General features: G+C 40.5%; 2 protein-coding genes across 3 annotated transcripts; one reads left to right on the top strand and one right to left on the bottom strand.

The window, feature by feature from the left end:
• Window positions 1-1,072: 1,072 nt before the first annotated feature.
• On the bottom strand, window positions 1,073-2,943 carry LOC121950172 (calphotin-like). Its single transcript, XM_042496094.1, has 2 exons — window positions 1,126-2,943; window positions 1,073-1,078 (listed from the first exon to the last, which is right to left on the bottom strand). The coding sequence occupies exons 1-2, from the start codon at window positions 2,941-2,943 to the stop codon at window positions 1,073-1,075; spliced, it is 1,824 nt and encodes a 607-aa protein (XP_042352028.1).
• A 1,214-nt stretch (window positions 2,944-4,157) lies between these two features.
• arntl2 (aryl hydrocarbon receptor nuclear translocator-like 2) lies at window positions 4,158-23,645 on the top strand. Of its 2 annotated transcripts, none has more exons than XM_042495855.1 (17): window positions 4,158-4,440; window positions 9,419-9,548; window positions 9,644-9,697; window positions 9,928-9,969; window positions 10,175-10,332; window positions 11,777-11,856; window positions 12,238-12,330; window positions 13,044-13,161; window positions 13,245-13,394; window positions 15,140-15,383; window positions 15,601-15,707; window positions 16,586-16,736; window positions 16,839-16,909; window positions 17,033-17,147; window positions 17,314-17,404; window positions 18,291-18,390; window positions 20,249-23,645. In XM_042495855.1, the coding sequence occupies exons 1-17, from the start codon at window positions 4,383-4,385 to the stop codon at window positions 20,404-20,406; spliced, it is 1,920 nt and encodes a 639-aa protein (XP_042351789.1). In that variant the 5' UTR covers window positions 4,158-4,382; the 3' UTR covers window positions 20,407-23,645. The 2 variants fall into 2 exon arrangements, with proteins under 2 accessions (XP_042351789.1, XP_042351788.1); XM_042495854.1 differs by having other exon boundaries at window positions 17,033-17,165.
• The last annotated feature ends 92 nt before the right edge of the window (window positions 23,646-23,737 follow it).

The following is a 23,737-nucleotide window of genomic DNA, read 5'->3' as shown; positions in this document are numbered from 1 at the left end:
CATCAACAACAGAAGCCTCAGTAGCTGAAGATTCAACAACTGGAGCCTTGACAACTAAAGCCTCAACCACAAGAGCTTGGACAACTGGATCCTCAACAACAGGAGCCTCCAAAACTAGAGCCTCAGCAGCAAGAGTCTCAAGAGCAAGAGCCTCAAAAACAGGAGACTCAGCAGCTGGAGCCTCAATAACAACTGCCTCAACAACTGGAGACTCACCAACTAGGGCCTCAACAACTGGAGACTCACCAACTAGGGCCTCAACAACTGGAGCATCAGCAGCTGGAGCCTCAACAACAGGAGCCTCAGCAATTGGAGCCTCAACCACAAGAGCCTCGACAACTGGATCCTCAACAACAGGAGCCTCAACAACAACTACAGTCTCGTCAACTACAGCATCAGCAACAGGAACCTTAATAGCAAAAGTCTCAAATAGAGCCTCAATCAGATCTCAAAAACTGGATCATCAACAGTAATAGTCTCGGCAGCTCGAACCTTAACACTGGAAGCATTAGAAGCTGTAGCATCAACAACAGGGAGACCCAGGAACAGGAGCCTCAGCAGCTGGAGCAGCATCAACAGCAGGAGACTCAGCACCAGGGGCCTCAGCAGCTGGAGATTCAACAACTGGAGCCTCAACAACAAGAGCCTCAACAACTGGAGCCTCAACAATTAGAGCCTCAGCAGTGAGAGTCTCAGCAGCAAGAGCCTCAGCATCAGTTGGAGCCTCAGCAGTGAGAGTCTCAGTAGCAAGAGCCTCAGCATCAGTTGGAGCCTCAGTAACAACAGCCTCAACAACTGGAGCTTTTACGACTAGAGCATCAGCAGCTGGAGCATCAACAACAGAAGCCTCAGCAATTGGAGCCTCAACCACAAGAGCCTCGACAACTGGATCCTCAACAACAGGAGCCTCAACAACTGAAACCTCGACAACTGGAGCCTCAACAACAACCACAGTCTCGTCAACTACAGCATCAGCAACAGGAACCTTAATAGCAAAAGTCTCAAATAGAGCCTCAATCAGATCCTCAAAAAAACTGGATCATCAACAGTAATAGTCTCGGCAGCTTGAACCTTAACACTGGAAGCATTAGAAGCTGTAGCATCAACAACAGGAGACCCAGGAACAGGAGCCTCAGCAGCTGGAGCATCAACAGCAGGAGACTCAGCACCAGGGGCCTCAGCAGCTGGAGATTCAACAACTGGAGCCTCAACAACAAGAGCCTCGACAACTGGAGCCTCAACAATTAGAGCCTCAGCAGTGAGAGTCTCAGCAGCAAGAGCCTCAGCATCAGTTGGAGCCTCAGCAGTGAGAGTCTCAGTAGCAAGAGCCTCAGCATCAGTTGGAGCCTCAGTAACAACAGCCTCAACAACTGGAGCTTTTACGACTGGAGCATCAGCAGCTGGAGCATCAACAACAGGAGACCCAGCAGCAGGAGCCTCAGCAGCTGAAGACTCAACAACTGTAGCCTCAACCACAGGAGCCTCAACAACTAGAGCCTCAGCAGCAGGAGTCTCAGCAGCATGAACTTCAACAACAGGAGACTCAGGAGCCTCAATTACAGCAGCCTCAACAACCAGAGCATCAGCAGCTGAAACATCAACAACAGAAGCCTCAGTAGCTGAAGATTCAACAACTGGAGCCTTGACAACTAAAGCCTCAACCACAAGAGCTTGGACAACTGGATCCTCAACAACAGGAGCCTCCAAAACTAGAGCCTCAGCAGCAAGAGTCTCAAGAGCAAGAGCCTCAAAAACAGGAGACTCAGCAGCTGGAGCCTCAATAACAACTGCCTCAACAACTGGAGACTCACCAACTAGGGCCTCAACAACTGGAGCATCAGCAGCTGGAGCCTCAACAACAGGAGCCTCAGCAATTGGAGCCTCAACCACAAGAGCCTCGACAACTGGATCCTCAACAACAGGAGCCTCAACAACTGAAACCTCGACAACTGGAGTCTCAACAACTACAGTCTCGACAACTACAGCATCAGCAACAGGATCCTCAATAACAAAAGCCTCAATTAGAGCCGCCTCAATCAGAGCCTCAACAACTGGACCATCAACAGTAATAGTCTCGGCAGCTCGAACCTTAACACTGGAAGCGTTAGAAGCTGTAGCTACCTCCTCCTCCTGCCGAGGCGCTAACTGATTATCCAGGAACGTTTGCCTAGCCACATCCAGTTGGTACTGAAGATTTTGTATGGTTGTCTTTAGGTTTGTATTCTCCTCTAATTGTTTCTCTAGAGAAGCAGTCATATTTTCATTCTTAACACACAAATCTAACTTCTCCTCTTCCAGCTTCATAATGTCCCTGGTACTTTGCTCCCTCACCTTAATTAAGTCCAGCTGAAGAGTCCTTTTTTCTGATTCCAGTGTCTCTTGAAGCTTTCTGACACTTTCCTCCTTTTCCCTTAAGTCTGACTCAAGTGCGCCTATTTTTGATTCTAGCATCTCCTGGATACTAAGATTCTCATCCTGAACATGGACACATTTCTCAAACTTAATATGTAAATGATCCACGTATGACCTCAACTTCCACAGCTCTTCTTTGAGCTTTGCCTTGGAGTTGAGCTGAGACATATTGTCATTCTCCTCACACTTCTCTGCTACACTTCTAATGTCATCTGTGTCCATAACACTTTCGTCTTGCACTTCTTGTGTTTTGGATTCAAGCATCCCCTGGACCTCGGCATTCTCAACCTGAACACATAACCGTCTCAGGTTTTGATCTAACTGTGACTCAAACTCCCCCTGTTCACAAAATTCACATACCTTGTTCTGGGAGGAAAGCTGACATTTTTTGAGCTGATTCATCTCACATTCCTCTGCCAGCCTTCTCATGCTATCTCTGTCCTGGACATTTTCACCCTGCAAACCTTGTAGAAGCTGCTGAGGCTCCTCTGATGTCGCTGAACTGCCAGGGGCAGAATGGCGTTTAGACATCATATTATTATGTATTGTATCTGCTATTCCAAATACAAGAAGCCAAAACCCTTCAAATCACAATGAGGTGGAGGTATTTCAACAGCACAAAGTCCAGTGACTGACAAATCTTCCTTGTACCTCCTATATTAAAGCTTGTTTTTTAATGGAATGCCATTCGTTCTATGCTTTGTGATGTCATAAAGCATAGAACGATTGACGTCACGGCATTCCGATGTGTCATAACCTTTTTTGCGCATGCGCATATGCCCACCGCGACGTCATGCTCAGAATAACAACTTCCGGTTAGAAAAATCGGTAATTTTGTTTTGTTTTGTCATCATTTTCGGCCGTAACCGTAGCGTTAAAGATATATAGGTCAACACCGAATGTCAGATCTGTCTGACGTTCATGGTGGCTTATTTTATGTGCTGTTTTTCTACTGTTACCCAGCAGCAGCGAAACTACATCTCACTTCTTTCATCCGTAACTCCGTTTATTGCTTGTTTTGGCGACCTCTAATTGTCTTTACTCTGAGGGCCAACAGGATCGTATTCTAAACTTTGAGAAAATTAACCCTGAAATGAGGGATATTCTGAGTTTTCAGTCCTGAAAAGAGAGGCAACCTAAACTTTGAGTGAGTTACCATGGTAACTGTCTCTCTCAAGCCAATTTGCTCAATGGCATGTTTTCTTTAACAAACCCTTAGTTTGTCTCTGCCTTGTCCCCCTGACAGACACACATACGCATCTTTATTCCTTCATTCATTCAGATAGTAATGAGTTTTTTAGCGAGCTTATACCGTGTATCACCATCAATCCTGGTTTGATATTAGTTTGTTAGTTACTTTCTTTGAGGAAAATATATTACCTAAACATCTTTTGCAACACCCCTCATCACTCATAAATAACGGTCCCTTTTTTAGAATGAGGAATTAATTAGGGCCTGACCAAACTTTCTTTGTTAATATTTTCTTTAAAAAAGTAACTGATCTGAAGAAAGATACAAAGGAGATTTTTGTCAATATAAAATCTCTCTCTCTATATATATATATATGTGTGTGTTTGATTTAATGATTTTTGGCTGCTCTTTGTCCCGTTTATGTATTTAGGCCTATTTACTTGATATTGACCAAAAAGCATTTCATACTTGTATGCATGACATGAAGCTGCAGCGGTACGCCGGTAGGTGGAGACTGTGTCCCGTCTTCCGCACCCCCCCCCAACACACACACACACACACACATACACACACACAGCCACAGCCGCCCGGTGCTGGTTTGTGTGCCCTCTCCCTCTTTTTTCTTCATACGGGGATTATAAAGCAGTTGTACAACAATCTGCCGCCTTCCTGGCTCCCATACAATCCGTCCTCTTAACACCGAAACATCCTGGAGTAGTCGACCGCCTCATCCATGCATCGGAGTCCCGGGCCCCAGTGCACCGGCTCCGGCTCCAGCCATGTCGGCCAAGAATGCAGCGGCTGGCGGCGATGACAGAGCGGGTGGCGAACCGGCAGGTAAATGAAACACAACTTTTAACCAATTTGAATGTTTACGGTGGCTGACCGTGTGAGATTTAGCATTACAAGTAGAGAGGAAAGGGCGACGGTGTGTTTTTGACAGTGTGTCACCGGTCGACCGTAACTTTGCGCTATCCCAAAACTAGGTCAGTAGATCAGTAGAGCAAACTCGCCCTCTTCGCCATTTATGTAACACATCACGACGGTGTTTGTCACATCTTTGTATTCCGCATAATATGACTTTATATCTCGGCTTGTCATCAGTGTTAATGTTGATTAAATGTTCATTTTATGTGCGGTGTTTGTTAACGTAAACGACTGAACCATTCAAATGTTAGCTTAGCATTGGTTACAAGGCCTGTTTACCGGGACAACGGCTTCAGGTCAACCGAGCCGAAGGTGGTTTTATAGCCCATGACAAGCTGTTATGTTACACATTTTTGACACTTCGATAGCCCATACTTGTCCTCTGAACTGGTGTCACCGTGTGTTGAAACAAGCTTGAATGCTTTATGCTATTTAGGCCTAATACATAACTATATGGTCGCTCGCAACAGCGGTCTGCTGTAAGCTAATACGAAGCATTGCTAGTAGCGGAGGGCTTCCCTTTTTAATGGTCTCTTTACACAGTGATTATACGTCTCTAATGTTTCATGTCAGAATTGTATACCACTGCAGTTATATACGAACTGAAATAAATAAGTCAATAATCAACTTCAACTGTCAAAATAAAAAGGGCTGTAGTTGTAAAAGGTGTCAGTGTAATGTTGTGGGTTTAACAGTAAACATGAACTGCAGATTATCATCTTTTTTTTAAGTGTGTTTATTGGAATTTTTATATACTGCAAAACCAGAAAACAAGGTACAATACAGTACAGTCAGAGTAGGATACAATCTTAATATGACTGCTAAGAGAGGACATCACATTGAGTGCTTTTTAAGGTCCAAAATATATAATCAGGGAATGAAAACAATTTAAAAAATACAAATTGATGTACTGAAAGAAAGAAAAAGAAAACCAGCAAATGGAAATGCACATATTTCAGTTTCAACAAGAGATTAAAGCAAGTAGACTTCTGTAGGCTTCTCCCCTTATAGAAATATTGATGATCATTTTTTTATTTTTTGTTTGTGATCATTTTTTTGATTCCAGGTAACATTAGACAAACTTGCCACAAGGCTTAAAGTGACACAAACTATGGGCTTTACGGCTCAAGAATTCAGTTGTTTTATCAATTAAACTCATGTTTCTGATTTTTTTAAATTCATTTTTTAATTCAAGGCTAGTTTCAAGGACTGCAACTTACCAATATCCAATATGATGGTATATGAAAACTTATTTCACCCATACTAATATTGATATATCCACTTTTTCTCCCACTTAATCGTAGTGATCATGAAGTCTCTTCTGTAATGGAAACAACATCATAGTAGGCATACTCATACTCATGATGGCCCACCAGCGGATGGAGACATAAAATACAATTCTTACTATTAAAAAGAATATTCAAGTTGTCTCTCCTTGTCCATATTCAGATTGTTGTTCTGTAGAACATGTTTTACTCTGCCTAACAAAACACTAATTGGCATTGCATGTAGCTAACTGTGTGTTATGATAGCATGAATGATTTATGGTGACTTGATTGTTATCGAAACAAGCTGTTGTGCTGTCAACCATCAAAGGCTGGACATAACTGAGCAGATCCCTGGTTTATGTGGATGTGTGTGTGTTTGTTTGTGATATTAACTTTATTGATGTCAAGTAGGACAGCATAGGGCAGCTCATGACCCAATTTGACTACACAGCTCACCATTGTTGCATAAATACTTTGAATAATGCAATACATATATTATTAACCATTTCACTGGCATTGCATGCCAGAATTGCATGCTGGACAACAGCTTGGGTCCAAGTTTACTTCCTGTCAGCTATCCACAGAAAATACAAAAGAAGGAAAGGTTATGACTCAGTGACAGCATTGGAGGAGCCAGTCTTTGGTGTCAGTTCTGTTGGAGTCGATGGGGCGGGCACAGTCAACCACACCATAACGTCATGTTGTCGTCGTTTCACCTTTGACTGAAAAATCCCTCCACCAGATTAAAAAACACACAAAACGTGATGCTTACTTATAGTTTTTTTGTCTAAATATGTTATTGGTCATGATCATGTCAAGGAGGCTGTCATTTATAGTTAACTCAGCATTTGTTGTCATTAATACTGCAAAACAGGAACAGGAAATACAAAAGCATCCATTCACAATGTTTACGTTTTAAACAATCTAAAAACCTAAATTTAAACATGGTAAACCAGTCAGCCTTTTTATATTGATGATGTTACTGCGTGACAGTGTGAGTAGGACAACACAGTTTGTTGGCACTAAAGTAATTTAGTGCAGCAGATGCTCATTCATGGATTGAGTGAATGAATGAGCAAGTTAAGGAACACGTGAGAACAAGAGAGAGGGATTATGGGAGTTTGGCTAAGGGATGTCTGTGTGGCCTGATGTCCAGTCATGTAGTTGGCTTCACTGTAACCCTGTAATCCAACAGATCTTGACAGGGGGAGCGGGATTAAAAATCAGGTTGTTGCTGATCTGTTAATGGCTATTTGGGTCACAGGGTCTGTGGAACAAAGTTGAAAATAGGTGCCATGGATATCAGCCGCATTTGGTCCGCATTTTCTCTCCTGCACATACAGTGACATACTTTTTAGGCCATGACTAAATCACAGTCATGGCAGCTGCTCATTTTAGCAGAATGGATGATAGGCTGCAGACATTTACTGTAAAATCAGTATCAAAAATACTGTATTGATCCCCAGGGGGGAAATGTGGTTTATGCTCTAATGCCAAGCATAGAGAACTATAGAAAGTAGAAACAAGGACCAGCACAAAGGATGTAAAAATAGAAAAAAGAAATACAGTAATATTAAAAACTGTTTGCACTAATATGTGAGTATTTAAAAATTATAAATATGTGCAATGTGGTGAGTGTGTAAAAATATAAATTAGAAATACAGTAATAAGAAACCATTAGCACTAGTAATTAAATATTTGAAATTATAAATATACATGTGCTGAGTGTGATAAGTGTGAAAAAATGTAAAACTATGTGCCTTATGCTACAATGCAATGTATACAAATAGTATGCAAAGTTATTAATATAAAGTGTGTGTATGATGCTACAATATACGACATATACATACATGAGTAAGCAGAACAAAAAGAATATATGTAAAAAAAATAGTATATATTCAAGAGTTGGAGGCATTTTGCACACAAAGATGGAGCTGCAATGTGTTGTCTGTAACCCCTTATAACAGCTGCACCACAGCAGCTTGGGCTTTAATAATCTGTATTAGCATGCACCTGCATGCATTCACAAAAAGACATCTGTGGGCAAGCAACACCATTGAAAGCATGCATGTTTGACAGCTGACAAGCACCGTTGGATTGTTTTTAGCTAGGGTGATATGTAGGGCTAAAAGGATTAGTTAATTGCTTAGTTTAAGGCTTTTCATTCACGAGAAACAGAGAGTAAAGTGTGTACAAGTTTCCATTGCAGCTGAGATGACAGCTGGTGATTTCGCTGAGTAACACTCCTTGAGAAAAATCACCTGCTGTAGTCTTTGACTGGAAATTATGCCTTAGTCTCCACTGCAGATGAGAAAAAGATCCTGGGTTAATAGATAAGCAAAGATAATTTGAAAAAAAAAATTGCTAATTAGTTGGTAATATATGAAAACAATTTGCTGAAATTGTTACTATATTCTGAAAGAAGTAATCCTCTTTCAAATTCTTCTAATGGCACACTGAAAACAACCAATAAGAGAAGGAAACTGTATGCTCTGCCCGCTCAGAGGCAGTGCAGGCTGCATCGCTGATTATTGCCACACCTACGCTGCTGCTGCTGCCGTCAAACTGTTAAAGGGATGTTTCGCCAATCTTCAGCCAGCTTTGCATTGAAACAACAGGTGGTAAATTTTTCTCCATTTAACCAGGCCTTAATATCCCTCCTTCCCCCGGCAAAACTCCAATAAATGATCGGAGGAGTTTCGCTGGCTCTTGGGGCTGTTGCTCGAACTACAGCCATACTTCTGCATTTTCGTATAGCCTGCCAACCACCACCAACCCCACTGCCGCCAGCACATACTCAAAGAGTATACAGCTGATCAGGAGACACAGCTGCCCCCCTCTCTCTCTCTCAAACTCTGTCTCTCAAACTTAGACTGAAATCTGATCAAATGGTAAGACCAGGCAGTGCTGATAGAATCAAGACTGTGTCACTGCATTGCCTCTTTCTTGCCTAAAATGTTTTCGGAAATGCGTTATAAAGCCACGTTTCGCCACAATGGCAGGAGTTTCTCAACAAGAAGTTGGCACCATACTGCTTCCTGCACAGTGGAAGCCAAAAAACAGAGCTGAAATGGTCAAACTAAGCAGCTCTGTTCAGATATAAACCATGAATCAGCTACTGAGTTGCATATTTCTCACCTCAGTTTTTTTCAGAAACATATTTTAGCTTAACTGTTCCACTGTAATATAAGATCCAGCCAACTACTATTGTTTCACATGGACCAGTCGACATTACGTCAGGCGCAGTGCATTTTGGCAGTTCTAGGTTTTGTGCCTCTTGAGGAAAAGCACCCTTTTTCCCTTTTTTCTCTGGTCATGTTGCACCAATTTTTCTCTTTAAATTTGTATCTTTCGACTGCATAGATTGCCTAGTTTAGGGTCTTCTTTAAATTGGAGAAACACTTCTTTAAACTAAACAGCGCTGATCAAATATGAATAATGATTCTGTCACTGCATTGCCTATTTCGTGCCTCAGATGTTTTCAGAAACATATTTTAGTCTGCCGCTTAGCTGTAAAATAAAAAAGTTTGTGACCTGGCAGCCGCATCGTATTCTTAGAGGGATACTTTGTGGTGCAGCAGCACCAGCAGTAACAGCTCATTATGTCTTGTGTGTTTCAGACGATGAGCTGGTTGAGGAAAACCAAAGCGGTTCGGTGTCTTTGCCCAGCCTGATGACCACATTCTCAGCTGCTGGCATGTCCTTCACCATGGAGATGCCCCGAAAACGCAAGGGCAGCACGGACAACCAGTGAGTAGTTTGATTGCTTTAATTTTGCTCACAGAAAATCTAAAAAAATCCAGTTGTCGCCAGTTGCTATTGATAGTGTTGAATTTTCTCTCTAGGGATACAAAATGTGGTTCCATCCCTGACGTAGATATGGAAGACGACCAAAACGGGTACTATGCCTTTTAGAGCTGACCTATTATTTTGTGCTGTTGTGCATTTCCATGGTGATGCTTTACCAACATGCATATATATTGTTGATAAGTTTTGTATATTGCCAAGTATTGTATTGTTTTTTGCACATCATCTTTGCCTGCATGCAATTTCCTGCAGATATTAATAGAGTAACCTGTCTGTCTATTGCTCAATCTATCCATCTCAAATGTGATTTTCTGCTCTACAGTTCAGATGGAGAGGACCAACATGTCAAAATTAAATGCTTCAGGTAGGTTACATTTGACACCACCACATGTAGAATATTCCTTTGTTTGTGTAATATTATCTTTCAATGTCCATTAAGTCCTTTAAATTAGGATGTGCTACATTCACAGAATCAGATGAGTGAAAGGAGGAAACCCCTTTGAATGTGTAAATTCTGTTTTTCTTTTTTATTTATAATGTTTTAAATCATTTATTTAATGTCTCTGCAGGGAACCACACAGCCAAATTGAGAAGAGGAGACGGGACAAAATGAACAATCTCATTGACAAACTATCAGCCATGATCCCTACATGTAACCCCATGTCTCGTAAACTGGACAAACTTACTGTGCTCAGAATGGCCGTGCAGCACCTCAAATCTCTCAAAGGTACCACATTAACAGCAGTCTAGACTGACTTTGTCATTAGTGATGCATGCAGTTGATTGAGTGAAAACTCCAGTTTATTGCACCTTGGGTTTTGATGTTGTTGTAGTCTTCTGGAAAAAATGTAGCCATTGTAATTCCAGGTTTAGACACTGTAAAACTGGCTTTAAATCCCAGTGCTGTTCTCTTATGCGTGGTGTAAGGTCGATATATCAAACTTCCCCTCATACTGCAAACAGTGGTACAGGAAATATCTCAGGGCAACTGGTTGGCTACAGGTGGGGCATCAAGATTTTATAGTCCCTTATCCCGATCCAACCTCAAACATCAGGTCAGGGGCCGATCAAGGCTTTTTTTGACTGATCTGAATATATTTATCTTATAGAGCATCTGATTCTTTATTTTATGTCAGCTGTCACACTGATGTTTTGACTTTCATGCACAGCAACACAGAGCGCAGCCTTCGTCGCCTTTGCTCCACAAAACGAGAAACACCACACACCATGAATGAAAATGCAGTATGAGGTGGTCTGTTTACATTATTTAGTGATGTTATGAGCACTTGTTTCATGTAGACCTTCAGCCATGGCACCTGGTGTTTCTCTGCCCCATTCGGTGGAGAAAGAGGAGACTGGTGCCTAGTTTAATACAACCACAATCGCCAGTGCGAATTGAAACACAAGCACAGCGAGGCCGAAAATAAGCACTCAACAGAATACAGATCATTCAGGTTACTGAAACACAGGCTGCACTGCAGCAACAAACACTGGACTCTTAAGGGGACAGAGACATTCCCATGAGACAGTGAGGAGGCCAACAAGATTAAAGGGAGAGTTTGTCATTTTTTAATATATTTTGTGAAATAAATAAAAAATAGGCAAATTAATAAAAAAACGTCAAGTAACAGCTTTGATGCTGGTATTGCACTGTGTATCTGTATTATCTAGGAAAATAAAAGTGTTGGATTAGGATTTTGTATCGGCAGATACAAAACAAATTGTGGGATTCTGGTGTAAGATGTGAGGGGAAGTACAGACAGATGAGTGACACGATCCTGGTGATAGATGGCACAGACATTACTGCTTTGTCAGTGATAGAAATGTGATAGGTAACGGTGATTTCTTGCCAGTAATGTCACTTACATCATAATACATGAATATAACAATGATCTTGTTTACACTTGGCATATACATGCATCTTAGGTGATCGATTACAAATTGATAGGGGAAAATTCAAATGTAAACAACCATTTACTAAAACCACTTCCTGAGCAGGATTTCTATTTTTTTTCCACCTGTTGTATTGGGTTTATTACTGTTATTATAGTTTTCTGTGTATGATGTCCCATTTTTGTTTGATGTTGTCTGTTTTGATAAGCAATAAAAAGTAAAATTACAAAACCTAATGTCTTAATGTTAAATAGCAACATTTTTGTCTATGTTTTCAGGTTCAGCGAGTTCTTTTTCTGAAGTCAACTACAAACCGTCTTTCCTCCCCGACGAGGAGCTCAAACACCTTGTCCTTAAGGTAAATATACCATCACTAAAGGCAACTCAAACTGCAATGGAGAACAGTATTAGGATATGCACTTAATTACCTGCCAATCATTTTAGGATATTTTAAACATTATTTCAAAGGCCACCATCAGGTTGTAATGTTTTGCTAGTCATAATGCTAGTTATGCAAAGTTTGCAAAGCAAGAGAGATCATCAGAATTGTAACACATGCATTAAATTTTCAGTTTTAATCACTGTAATGGGCGGGCTGAATTTTCATGATAATATTTGATATGCTTCTGTTCAGTTTAAAAACTATTTTAAATATAATAAAATATATAAATAAAAATCTGCTCACTTTTGTCTTGACCTCATCATATTGGATCTCCTCCCATGTTTCTTTGCTGTGCAGGCTGCAGATGGTTTCCTGTTTGTAGTGGGCTGTGATCGTGGGAAAATAGTTTTTGTCTCAGAGTCCGTCACAAAGATATTAAACTACAGTCGGGTAATGCTTTTACATTTGCTACTGTTTTATTGTGAAACCCCAGACACACCGGCTGGGTTGCATTTGTGTTGGCACCCACCAGCATTTGTAGGCCTGTTGCACCATGTTTGGTATTGTGTGCACAGATTTCACAGTTTCAAAGTACAATTTAGAAACACAAGATAGCTGCGTTTGCATTATGACATGAATGCAAATATAACCTTTAATTTATTTAAATATATTAATGAAATGTATTGTAGGTTTTTTTTGTAGTTTGTATAGTAGTGTGTGTGTGTGTGTGTGTGTGTGTGTGTGTGTGTGTGTGTGTGTGTATCTAAATGCTTTAATAGTTCATTTGAAATCCTGATAGATCTTTTAGGTTTTTCCAAAAAAAAAAACAAAGCCAAATTACAATTCAAGCGCTTGAGGGTTTTGGAGCACAGTTTAAAATAAAAATCATTTTTTAAAAAATCATATTTTTGATTTCTGGAGTAAAAGAACATTAATATGTTGTCCTTCAAGAAAGCTCTGAAGAATAAGTCATCACTTTTGCTGCCTTGTTCTTACTTAAATTACACAGTATCTTGTATGCTTCAAGGTCAACAGCCCATAATTAATTTACTGTGTTCAATTTATTATTTGTTAGCAGGAAATTGCCTTAAATGCAGAATGGTTTTTATCAGCATGGGAACTGTGTTCAGGTCAGGTTGATGAGGTGTTTGTTTTTCCAACAGGCGGAGCTGATTGGACAGAGCTTGTTTGACTACATACACCCAAAGGACATGGGAAAAGTGAAGGAGCAGCTTTCAGCTTCTGAATTATACCCCCGTGAACGGCTAATAGATGCTAAAAGTAAAGCAATCATTTGTGTCTGTCTGTGTGAGTGTGTGTGTGAGAAAAAGAGAAAATGTTTAATATTCCTGTCATGTTTTCAGCCGGTCTGCAGGTTCAGGCTGACCTCCCAGTTGGTGCAGCGCGGCTGTGTTCAGGCGCACGCCGCTCATTTTTCTGCCGCATGAAGTACAACAAAATTTCTGTCAAGGTGGAGGAGAAGGAATTCCAAGCCAGCACCTCCAAAAAGAAAGGTGGGGAAATGATCCAGTGGATCATTTGGCAAATATCGTTTGTACATTAATTTAAATGTAAATTGGTTGTATATATAACATTAATGTAATATTTACACCTCAATTCACATGCAGTGTAAAGCAAAGATTTTTAAACTGTGAGGCAGTGTTGAGGGAGAGACCAACTCTCAGTCATAATTCAAACTTCAAAACAATTTACAATGTCTATTATAAATAAACGTCCATAAATCTGCTTAAAAATCATAGAAAGACACTCCTGATAACTCCAGAACTTGCTCGTGAACCTTAATGTTTTTCAAAGTAATTCAATGATAGTTGTCTGTACATCAGTGGCTACATAGCAAGAAAGAACTGCTTTTAGCTAATTTGGCGTCCTTTAAATTTTGCCAAAATTTAAACAAACGTAATTCAAAAACGGAGATGAAGTAGCAGCCCACACCATACAGTCACTCCCTGAATGCATGGCACCATTAAAGTTCCTATTTACATCTCCCAAAGCGTTATAGGAACTTACGTTCCAACACCTGGAGTATAATTAACCCGCAAAATAAAAGAAAGACAAAGACATAAAAGGAATGACAAAATGTGATTATAAAGTTGAAATAACATACATTTCTTACATTATTAGGGCCCAGAATGTCCCAGGGATCTTGATTTTATGTAAAGGTGGACCCACAGTGTTAAACTTATAAATGCACTGGTGTGGGATGCCTGGTGGCTCAGTGGATAGAGCAGCGCCCCATATACAGAGGTTGTATCCTCGCCGCAGAGGCCCCAGGTTCAACTCCAGCCTTGATCCTTTGCTGCATGTCGCCCCCTATCTCTCCCCCTTTTCCATGGCTTAAACTGTCCTGTTCATTAAAGGCAACAAAAGCCCCCCTAAAAAAATCTTTGAAAAATGCTAAGGTGTGAAAGAGTACTTTTATTTATTTACACATTAACACACGTTAACATATACATGAACAATTGAACAAATATGTTTGTTCTGTAAAACTGTAAATATAAGCCTAGTTCATATGAAATGCCCAGTCCCTTTTACCACGTATAAAGGCCTGTCTGCATTAGAGGCCCAGTCTGGTTGCCATGCAGTTAATTTTTATCGAAGTTCTTTGCATGTATAAAATGGGATTGTTGACTACACACTGGAGCTAAAGCTAATTCGCTGCTTAGATCATGCATACAAATATAAATGTTTAAACTTTTCTCAATGTGGACATGCTATACACATGGTTAGCTTGGTAAGATTTACTACACTGCAATAATTCAGCAAGTTTTTATGAAAATATGATCACCAAAGAAGATGGTAATACTGACATAAATAAGAGACAAAAAGAAAGGTTTAAATAAACAATGTGATAATATTTCCCATCTTTGCTGAGCACAGTTTTGCGTAAAAGGAAATAAAGACTGACCCATATAGATGCCTGTCCCAAATATAAGCCTGTAAAATTCAGTGGTTTAAGCAAATAAAAGCCCAGGCTAATAATTGAAGTTTTACGGTTTATTACCCCAATAGCAAATTATTAAATTAAAAAAAAAGTCAGTGAGCAGTGACTGCTGCAGAGTTACACCAAAGTAATCAGGTTATATTCTAAATTAATACACCGACTTTGGCTCGTAATCGACGTGCTTAGGGCTTAGCTTTGCTGCCTTCATGGCAGGGTCACCACTTAAGAGATTTTCTTTCATTTGGTTTTTATCTGGTTGAATAAAGCTTAAAAATGTGTGTCTGCGTGTGCCCACAGAGTCGCAGAAGTACTGCACAGTCCACTGCACGGGCTACATGCGCAGCTGGCCAACCAGTCAGCTGGGAGCGGATGGGGAGGGCGAGGCAGACAAGCAGGATAGCTCCCACTTCAGCTGCCTGGTGGCGGTGGGACGCGTCCACTCCCACTCGTCTCCCCAGATAAATGGAGAGGTCCGAGTTAAACCCACAGAGTTCATCACACGCTACGCCATGGATGGAAAATTCACCTTTGTCGATCAAAGGTAGAATTGAATTTGAATAGTGGGTGGTAGAGGGTTATAGTGTGATGTTTGGCTTTGTTAACATAATGTACAATTGTGTGACATTACAAACATTGACATTTTTAACATATTTGGTATTGATCAACAGAAAAGAATGTGTAAAGTATTATGAATAATATAGTAGTTGTAAAAAAGTAATTCATACCAACATGATAAACTTGTTTCTTTCCTCTTGCAGAGCAACAACCATTCTTGGTTATCTACCCCAAGAATTGCTTGGGACATCGTGCTATGAGTACTTCCATCAAGACGACTTACCGCATTTAGCTGAAAGACATCGAAAAGGTAAATCACACTTTTCAGTGGTCTCATGCTATTTCTTCTAATCCGATTGGATCCTTTATTAATCATTTCGTCCTGTTTACATCAAACGTTAGTTAACAGTACAGCTGAGGCAGTGAAGCACGGCTAATCACTTACTAAATACTTGCACATCTTATTCATTAAAGTAGGTCACCAAGTTGCAAAATTTTTATGGGACAGAGCTTCACCTTATGTCCACTAGTCCTGTGCTTACAGTAAGGGTGTAGATTTGGGAAGAGACATGTCCCTAATAATATCAAAAGTACTGAATTGTCCCTCACTTTTGTAATATTAAGTATTTGATACATGAACAGTTAACAGATCTTGTTCTCCACTATGAGTCCCACATCCCTAACCCAGTATCACTAATAGGATTGGCTCTAGTGTCTTGCAAACATGTGAGAGACTGAAGCTACATCGGCCTCCGTCAACTAGACGTGCATCATCTGACCAGTGTGTTGCTGCAAGTGCTTCCCACTGAAAAGCAGAGGAAAGCAGTTGTGAGCTGCACTTTACTGGAAGTGGTCAAGTTAAAAATTTGTGTGGACAATAAGTCACGCAATGGTGAGATTTATGCCTCACCAGAAGAGTTTTCAGTTAGTTTAGGTTTTCCATCGATGAAGAGCAGCACACAGCCGATGAAACTTTCTCGCAGGCTCACACGGGGCTCCTTGTCTGTCATATGGTCTGAATAACATAATGCACAGCAGACTATAGGCACCAAGGAAATGTCATGTCACTTATTACCGATTATCATGCCTCTTACACAAACAACGCAGTTCCCACCAAACTGATGCAGCTCATGCCTATTTTTCCACTGTTTAGTCCTCAAATGTGTCTTCTCTATTTGTCTTCCACAGTGCTGCGGAGTAAAGACAAAATAGAGACAAACAGCTATAAGTTCAAAACAAAATATGGCTCTTTCGTCACTCTGCAGAGTCAGTGGTTTAGTTTTGTGAATCCCTGGACCAAAGAAGTAGAATACATAGTGTCAACTAACACAGTTATATCGTGAGTATATGCTTCAGTCCTTTTGTGCATTTCATAGACATCTCTGAGGTAGATGGACGTACAGTATTCAGAACTTCACCTGTTTGCTCTTCCCACGACAAGGTATGATAACAGTCGAACCAGTCGGTCGGGAAACAAGTCTGAACAGTCGAGAAATTCCAAAACATCAGAAGGTTGGTTAATTGAAGAAAGACGATAAAGATATATCTCTGATGCCCTGTGATACCTCAAAATACAGATTGTGTAGCCACACTGAAGCACATGTTGTCTGTCGTTTTCATTTGTTTTTCTCTTAGAAGATGGCAAGAAGTCCCTTCCAGTCATACCAGGTATCTCCACCCCACCTGGAGCTATGATATATGCTGGAAGCATAGGGACCCAGATCGCCAATGAGCTGCTGGATTTCAACAGGTGTGGCCTCACGACAGAGCAAGTGATCTTTACTTCTGTTTTTCTCTGAGACAGACATAAGTAAATCTGATAGATGATTATAATGAGAATGACTCTTTTGTTTTTTAGCTACAATCGCTATTCTTATCAGTTGGCGTTAAGTCAATCTGCGTCTGTGTCGTTTTAGGATGAACTCATCACCTTCCAGTGGCAGCGTCAGTCCATTCAGTCTACCCCAGGACAAGTGTCCACAAACTCACAATCAAATCAGCAACAACGTAAGTCGATGAACATGTATACCTTCAATCATTGGTGCATCCTTCCCAGTCATTAATGGCATGGAAAGCCAACAACCCCCCCATTCACAAAACTTCATGAGTCCTTCCAGACTACCCAAGTCCAAATTGGTGAAGTGTAATTAATGAAAAAAATAGTTTAATTAATCTTATGTTTATATATTTTATTTTATGTAGTTTACAGGTGTGTCAGTGGAGATGTAGATTTACTTCAGAGTACATTTTTTTACAGTACTATGTGTATGGAGCCAGAGCAGTGACAGTAAATGTTGGTACTGGAAAATATGAACAGGTAAACAAACAAAACCTGAACTGAAAATGAAAACATTGGGAATTAAACATTTGTATATGAAAGAGTTGTATCGGCATCGAAATAAATAAGTGTTTTCTTTTTCTATTCCATTCTATTTTTACAATGTCACTGTTTTTTCAGTCTTGTTGTTTTCAGTGTTATAAGATTATGTTTTTAATTACTATGTTTTATTTTTCTGTTTAACTTTCCTTCAGTGCCAGATCTTTATTTCAATGCCAATACAACTTCTTTTTTTTAAATACAAATATTTCCTTTTTCAGTTTAGATTTTGTTTTCAGTGACAAAATATATTTTCAATACCAACATATTTTTCATACTATGTTCATGTTTCGCTGCCTCCTTTCTTAAAACATCACAAAGTAAAAGAAATAGGATTTTCTTAGAAGTATGACAATCATATTATGATGCAGTCACCGCTGTATGTTCCAGGAAATTATGGTGAATTTCCTCTAAATGTTAAAGGCATGATTTTTTTTTCTTTCCTTTGTTTTCCCCCTTCCGACTAAATTGCCATGTTGCTGTTAAGGCTATAATTTGCTTCTCCTTGATCTCCAGGTGCCAAATGGAGAGGCAACAGACATGGAGATTCCAGGAAAGTCCAGCTCAGAGGATGAGCCCCAAGGAGCTACATATTCAGGAGGAGAATCACTCATGGGTATTCTACCTGATCTTTTTAATTACTGTATTTATACATTATATTTAGTATACTGTAAAAGTATACTGTAAACTGTTCTGATACAAGGCCAAACACCAGACCAGTATACCGAAGTGGAACATAATGACACGGTGTCCGAACTGAAAACAAGTGTCCGACTATCTTGTCGCAAAGCGTAACATCAGAGCTCTCTGGCCACAATGAATCCATTAAATATGCATTTCTGATATGTCATGAAAACAAACCGCATAAATATCAGCTGTGCGCTCGAGATCAGACTGGAGACGTCAGCACTTTTAACATGGGTGAATTGCCTTCTGACATCTCTCTACAGTTGTATGTTTTAAATAGAAAACATGTTTTATATTTTGATATTTACAGAAAATGACATAAAATATACCCAACATAAAGTAGCCTGCAGGTCACTGGCGATCTTTCTCCAGCTGGCTGCTGCCTTATATTGTTTTTTGCAGTGAAATATGGTATCCTGAAGATAATTCCTCAATTCAACCTATTGAATCACCTGTTCTCTAACCTCGTTAGCGCTTTTAAAACGAGTAACAGGAATAAATAGAAAAGACGACAGAGGTCCAGCTGAAAACTGCTCACCGCGCTGCTTGTTGCCAGGTGGACACGTCATTCTATGGCTTCAAATCCAAAATGTTGTCATATTTGAGCAGTTTTAGTTTTATTGAGCGACTACTTCTGCCATGTTTCCTCTCTTCACCCAAAAAAAACAGAGGAACTTTCAACGTGGGCTGCTCTTCGCCACTCCCACCTCTTACCTTTCATATACTAATAGTATTTGCAAATCACAGTGGTGCTCCATGGTCGCAAAATGCGACTAAATAGTCCTGGTCTGGAGCTTTTTGTGTGTGTGTGTGTGTGTGAGAGAGGCAGAGAGCTGTAAGAGAAAGAGGTCTCATGCCAATGACTGAAAAAAAAAACACCAGGACAATTTATACTCATCAAGTCATTAAGTCATTTTATGCATCGCACGTTGAAAAAGCTGCATCGTGTATATATGCATGTTCAGCCACCCTTTGTTCTGTGACAGCAGTCATCCTTCTTCTGGGTACAAGCTCCTCCTCGTTTTGAGCAGGCTGCTTGGTGTCAGCGTCTTGTGCTGAATCCCCACGTTCAGTATTGCTTTCCAGCTCCTCTGCGTTTGTTTGTTTTGGCGCCATACATGTGTAGACGCCATGGATGTATTAAGAAAGTCTGGATACAGCCATGGAGGGGGACCCTGTTCATTCATATGAAAGATGCTCATTGGTACATGACGCAAAAAAGGCTCTTTTTGCTAGTGTAGAATACCTGGATCTACGGGCCCATGAGGCTTGCGCACTAAAGACTTAAGGTGGCAGGGGGTCCCTGAGCGGGTAACTTCTGCTGGCAGATTGACTGACTACTGTTTTAGGGCTTCACTAGCTTGAATGGCGGTCTAAAAAATTTAACTTGTGACTCTTTCTAGACTTTCTAAATGTTATCGCACTGGATGGTTTAAAAATAAATAGTGAAATGACTCTTTTCACAGGGTGCTCACAAAAAAATTATTCACTGATTTACAGACTTCCCCCAAAAAATCAATAGGAAAAAAGTCTTTCTTTGCCAGTTGGCATCACATGATGGGCTTGGACGGTATAATTCCACTTTTGGCCACGATGTAAAATTTTCAACAGAGCTTGACACACTTCCTAGGGGCTTGGTAGACGCCCCCTCAGCCACGTGGACGGACGCAAAGCTTGTCAGATGATTTAAATGATATAGCATAATTTGAAATGATACATCATATTGCACAGCCCTTCTTCATATTTTTTTCATTTTTCTCTTGTCCTTTCTCACCATCTCACCTTAGGAGAGAATTCCCAGCTGGATTTGGACAGCGTGGTTGGACCGGGCCTTAGTAGTCTTAGCAATGACGAAGCAGCCATGGCAGTGATCATGAGCCTCCTGGAGACAGACACAAACTTGGGCGAGGCTGTGGACTTTGAAGAGATGCACTGGTCTTTATAGAATCTGCTCTTATCGTGTGATGCTGTAGCACACTGAAAAACACTCGGCCCATTATTTTTGTGATGAGAACTGCTTGAATGCGTACTCAAAGTCACAGCATTCCTTTTTGTTAACAGACTTTTTTATTTATTAGTTACCTTTTCCCACATAAGCTGTGTAGTCTTAGTGTGGCTGCTCTAACAGGGAGTGGGATTGATGACAATAAGGGACACCTGCTTCCCCTCTTCAGAAGGAGGATGTGCCTCTAAAGCCTTACAGCGGTCCGCCTGCCCTCAAACGCTGTTCCTTACTGCTTTCACATCTACTGTCATCCTCTGTTTACCTGAAGAGGCCTCACAAGGTTGAACAACCCATGAACACAAACGACAGTGACATGATGTACGATCATGATTGCTCGGGATTCTCTCCTCCACCGACATTCGAACAAAGGGTGGGAGTGACGATGCAAAAAAAGAAAAATTGCACTGAATCGATTTCATGTTTTTTTTTTTTTAAGGTTGTAATTTCATTAGGGTATTGTACGTTTAATTAAAATGTGAGGAAGACACCTTGACAACCTGGCCCATCTCTGTGACCCCTCAGGATCCAAGCCGTAGGTCGCCAGTGTGCCACGGCAGACCACACCTCCATAACCTCTAACTTTGAGAGTCACCTCATGGCGTGCCGCTCAGAGATTTTCTCTTGTCAGTATCTGAACATTTTCTGTGGAAACAGTCCAGCAACCTCCTCTCTTGTACAATGACTTGAACATACTGTAAATGTGTGGATTTGATATGATTCCAAACACCATGTCTTCAAGCCATATCTGTCTTAAAGGGTTAGGTTGTGTAGGAAGAATATTTCAATTTTTAAATGTGAACACTTCTACAGACATTTAGCCCCGAACATTGGCTGCCTTGCAATTGATATGCCCTAGCTCTAAATATTTAAAGGTCCATTGTGTAGGATTTAGGGGGATATATCAGCAGAAATGAAATATAATATAAGTATGTTTTTCTTTAGTGTATAAATAACTATTGTTGTGTTTTTGTTACCTAATAATGACCGGTTTATATTTTCATAGGGAGCAGGTCCTCGTCCATGGAGATCATTACGTTGCACCACCATGTTACTAATAGAGATGAGCATGAGTACTCGAGTAGACGTCAGTATTTGTTCAACGCATATAGTACTCACCACCACCACTACCACATGCAAACATTTTTGTTAAATATAATAATAATAACTTAATTTACATAGCATCTTTTAAAATTGATTGTACGAAGTGCTTTGACAACAAGGCAAATCAGGAGCAAGACGGGTTTCTTGCAGAGGCAACATAACTATAAGATCCAAACAATACTGCCGAACTTAGGCCAGACAAAATGGCTGTTAAATGCAATTGGAATGCGTATGATCAGCATTCACACCCGGGTCAGATGACTGCAGTAGACGTGGGTTTTTATAGCCTCTGGCTCCATTCAGCATTGATGGGAATACAAAACCCGGGTGAACGTGGGAGTTTCAGCTCTTTGACTGGCAGGATGCACAGACACGCCATCACTAATTACACTTCAGCTCCTCCTAAGCAGCACTAAAAAACCTGATCCAAATACAGCGAGTTTTAAAGGGGGACTGATTAAGTAAGATATGGAGAGAGGAGAAACCACTGAAAAGTTTTCAAAGACCTCTGTTCCTGCCGCTGTCTGACATTTACCTGTTCTCCTGCCTGTCAGTGTCACACGGACACACCAACAAATAGCCCACACTCAACAGCTGGCAGAAAGGCAGACATGTGCGGTGTGTTTGTTGGCAGTGGGAATACAGTATGTAGCTGTTTTACCAATGTATGAAAAACATGCATGCACACGCTCATTTTGGTGAGAAAGCGGTATTTCTCATTCTCTGTTGATCACAAGACTACTGCCGCATGGCTCGGCACAGTGTGAGCTCCACACTGGGAAGCAGTTGGTGAGAGTCTGCTTGCACACACTTACATACACACTCAGTGACAGGGCTACGTGTTGGCATCACACGGCTAATGTTACCTTACGGTTGTTAACTTGTTTAAGGACAGAGCCGTTTCACTGTCAGTTTGTGTTGGTTTGAATCAGTGCTGCATGTAGCCCATGTGTTGTTAACAGCAGTGGCAGAAACATGCCTGTGAGTAACCTAGAATAATTTAATACGAGTACTTGAATATGGAAGTTACTTGAAATGCTCATCCCGGGTTTCTACAGCAGTCCAGAATGAACAAAACAAACACTGTAGGAACTCTAACCCTGTCATAATCTGCGATTCTCACTGCTAGATGCCACCAAATCCCCCTAAATTTAACACACTGATCCTCTAATAGTTCTCAACAGAAATGACCCACCTTCTTAAATATGTTAGGAGCAGCCAGTGTTGGTTGACCATTTATGAGCTGGGTTTATGAGCACTACTTCATGCAAAGTAAAATGCCACTTTAGCGGCTCTCTGAAAGCAGCAACTACGCAGTAAACCCATTTCACTTCTGTGACATCTCGTCAATACATGTTGGAGGTTGATCACTGAGTCTGATGGTAGAAGTCATAACTGGGGGAGTGATTTAAACGGAGTGACGCAGTTATTCAAAACTGTAGCAGCATTTTAACCTCCAGTTTGTTTTACATACTCCCTTACATACTGTACATTACTGCAGAGTCTGTGCTTGTTTGCCCGGGAGTTTGTGATCTTACAATTATTGTCAGCTTTACAATCTTGCAGGTAAGCCATAGCTTTAGCTTTTTTTTTCATGTATGCGCTGACAGTGCTTCATGTGCTTGTCATAGGAACACAGTGTCGTCATGCATACATTTATTAAGAAATTATGCTATGCAGAGCTATCATTCCATGAATTCTGGATTTCTTTCCTTTCTTTTTTCATTTATGTGATTTTCACTCCCATATAATGCATGACTCAGAAACTGCAGAAGGAATAAGACAGTAAGTGCTGATTAATGTTATATTTCTTGAGAACTTGAACAAGTCGCTGAGATGTATTGATCCCTTTTGCGACTTACCTCGTGGAGGTTTGTTTGGCCCATGTTTGTAATTGCATATATTGGATTTTACGAACTCATTGACAGCTCTCACATGATGATCTGTATGTCATCGACCCACTGCTAAACTCATGTGATAGCCAGAGAGCCTTATGGGTTGATGTATGTCAAATCAATGTCACAAATTGAATTTAAAGGAATACTTCACCCACAAAATGACCATTTATATATCAGTTAGTCATGCTGTGTTACCTTGAACTTGTGAAGTTGTTTTTCTTGTATGCCTCTGCTTTTTTACGCAAAAGCACAGAAAAACTAAATCAGAACAT

The sequence above is a fragment of the Plectropomus leopardus genome, chromosome 11 (genome assembly GCF_008729295.1).
Source record: "Plectropomus leopardus isolate mb chromosome 11, YSFRI_Pleo_2.0, whole genome shotgun sequence".
NCBI classification, from domain to species: Eukaryota; Metazoa; Chordata; class Actinopteri; order Perciformes; family Serranidae; genus Plectropomus; species Plectropomus leopardus.
The sequence above is the reverse complement of the archived record's forward strand: the minus strand, read 5'-3'. Positions and strand labels throughout refer to the sequence as shown.

Coding starts and splice junctions, on each gene's coding strand:
- arntl2 (XM_042495854.1), top strand. CDS start 4,383: ATGTCGGCCAAGAATGCAGCGGCTGGCGGCGATGACAGAGCGGGTGGC. Junction 16,737..16,838: donor TCAACTAACACAGTTATATC/GTGAGTATATGC, acceptor TCCCACGACAAG/GTATGATAACAGTCGAACCA. Junction 16,910..17,032: donor AAATTCCAAAACATCAGAAG/GTTGGTTAATTG, acceptor TTTTTCTCTTAG/AAGATGGCAAGAAGTCCCTT.
- LOC121950172 (XM_042496094.1), bottom strand. CDS start 2,943: ATGTCTAAACGCCATTCTGCCCCTGGCAGTTCAGCGACATCAGAGGAG.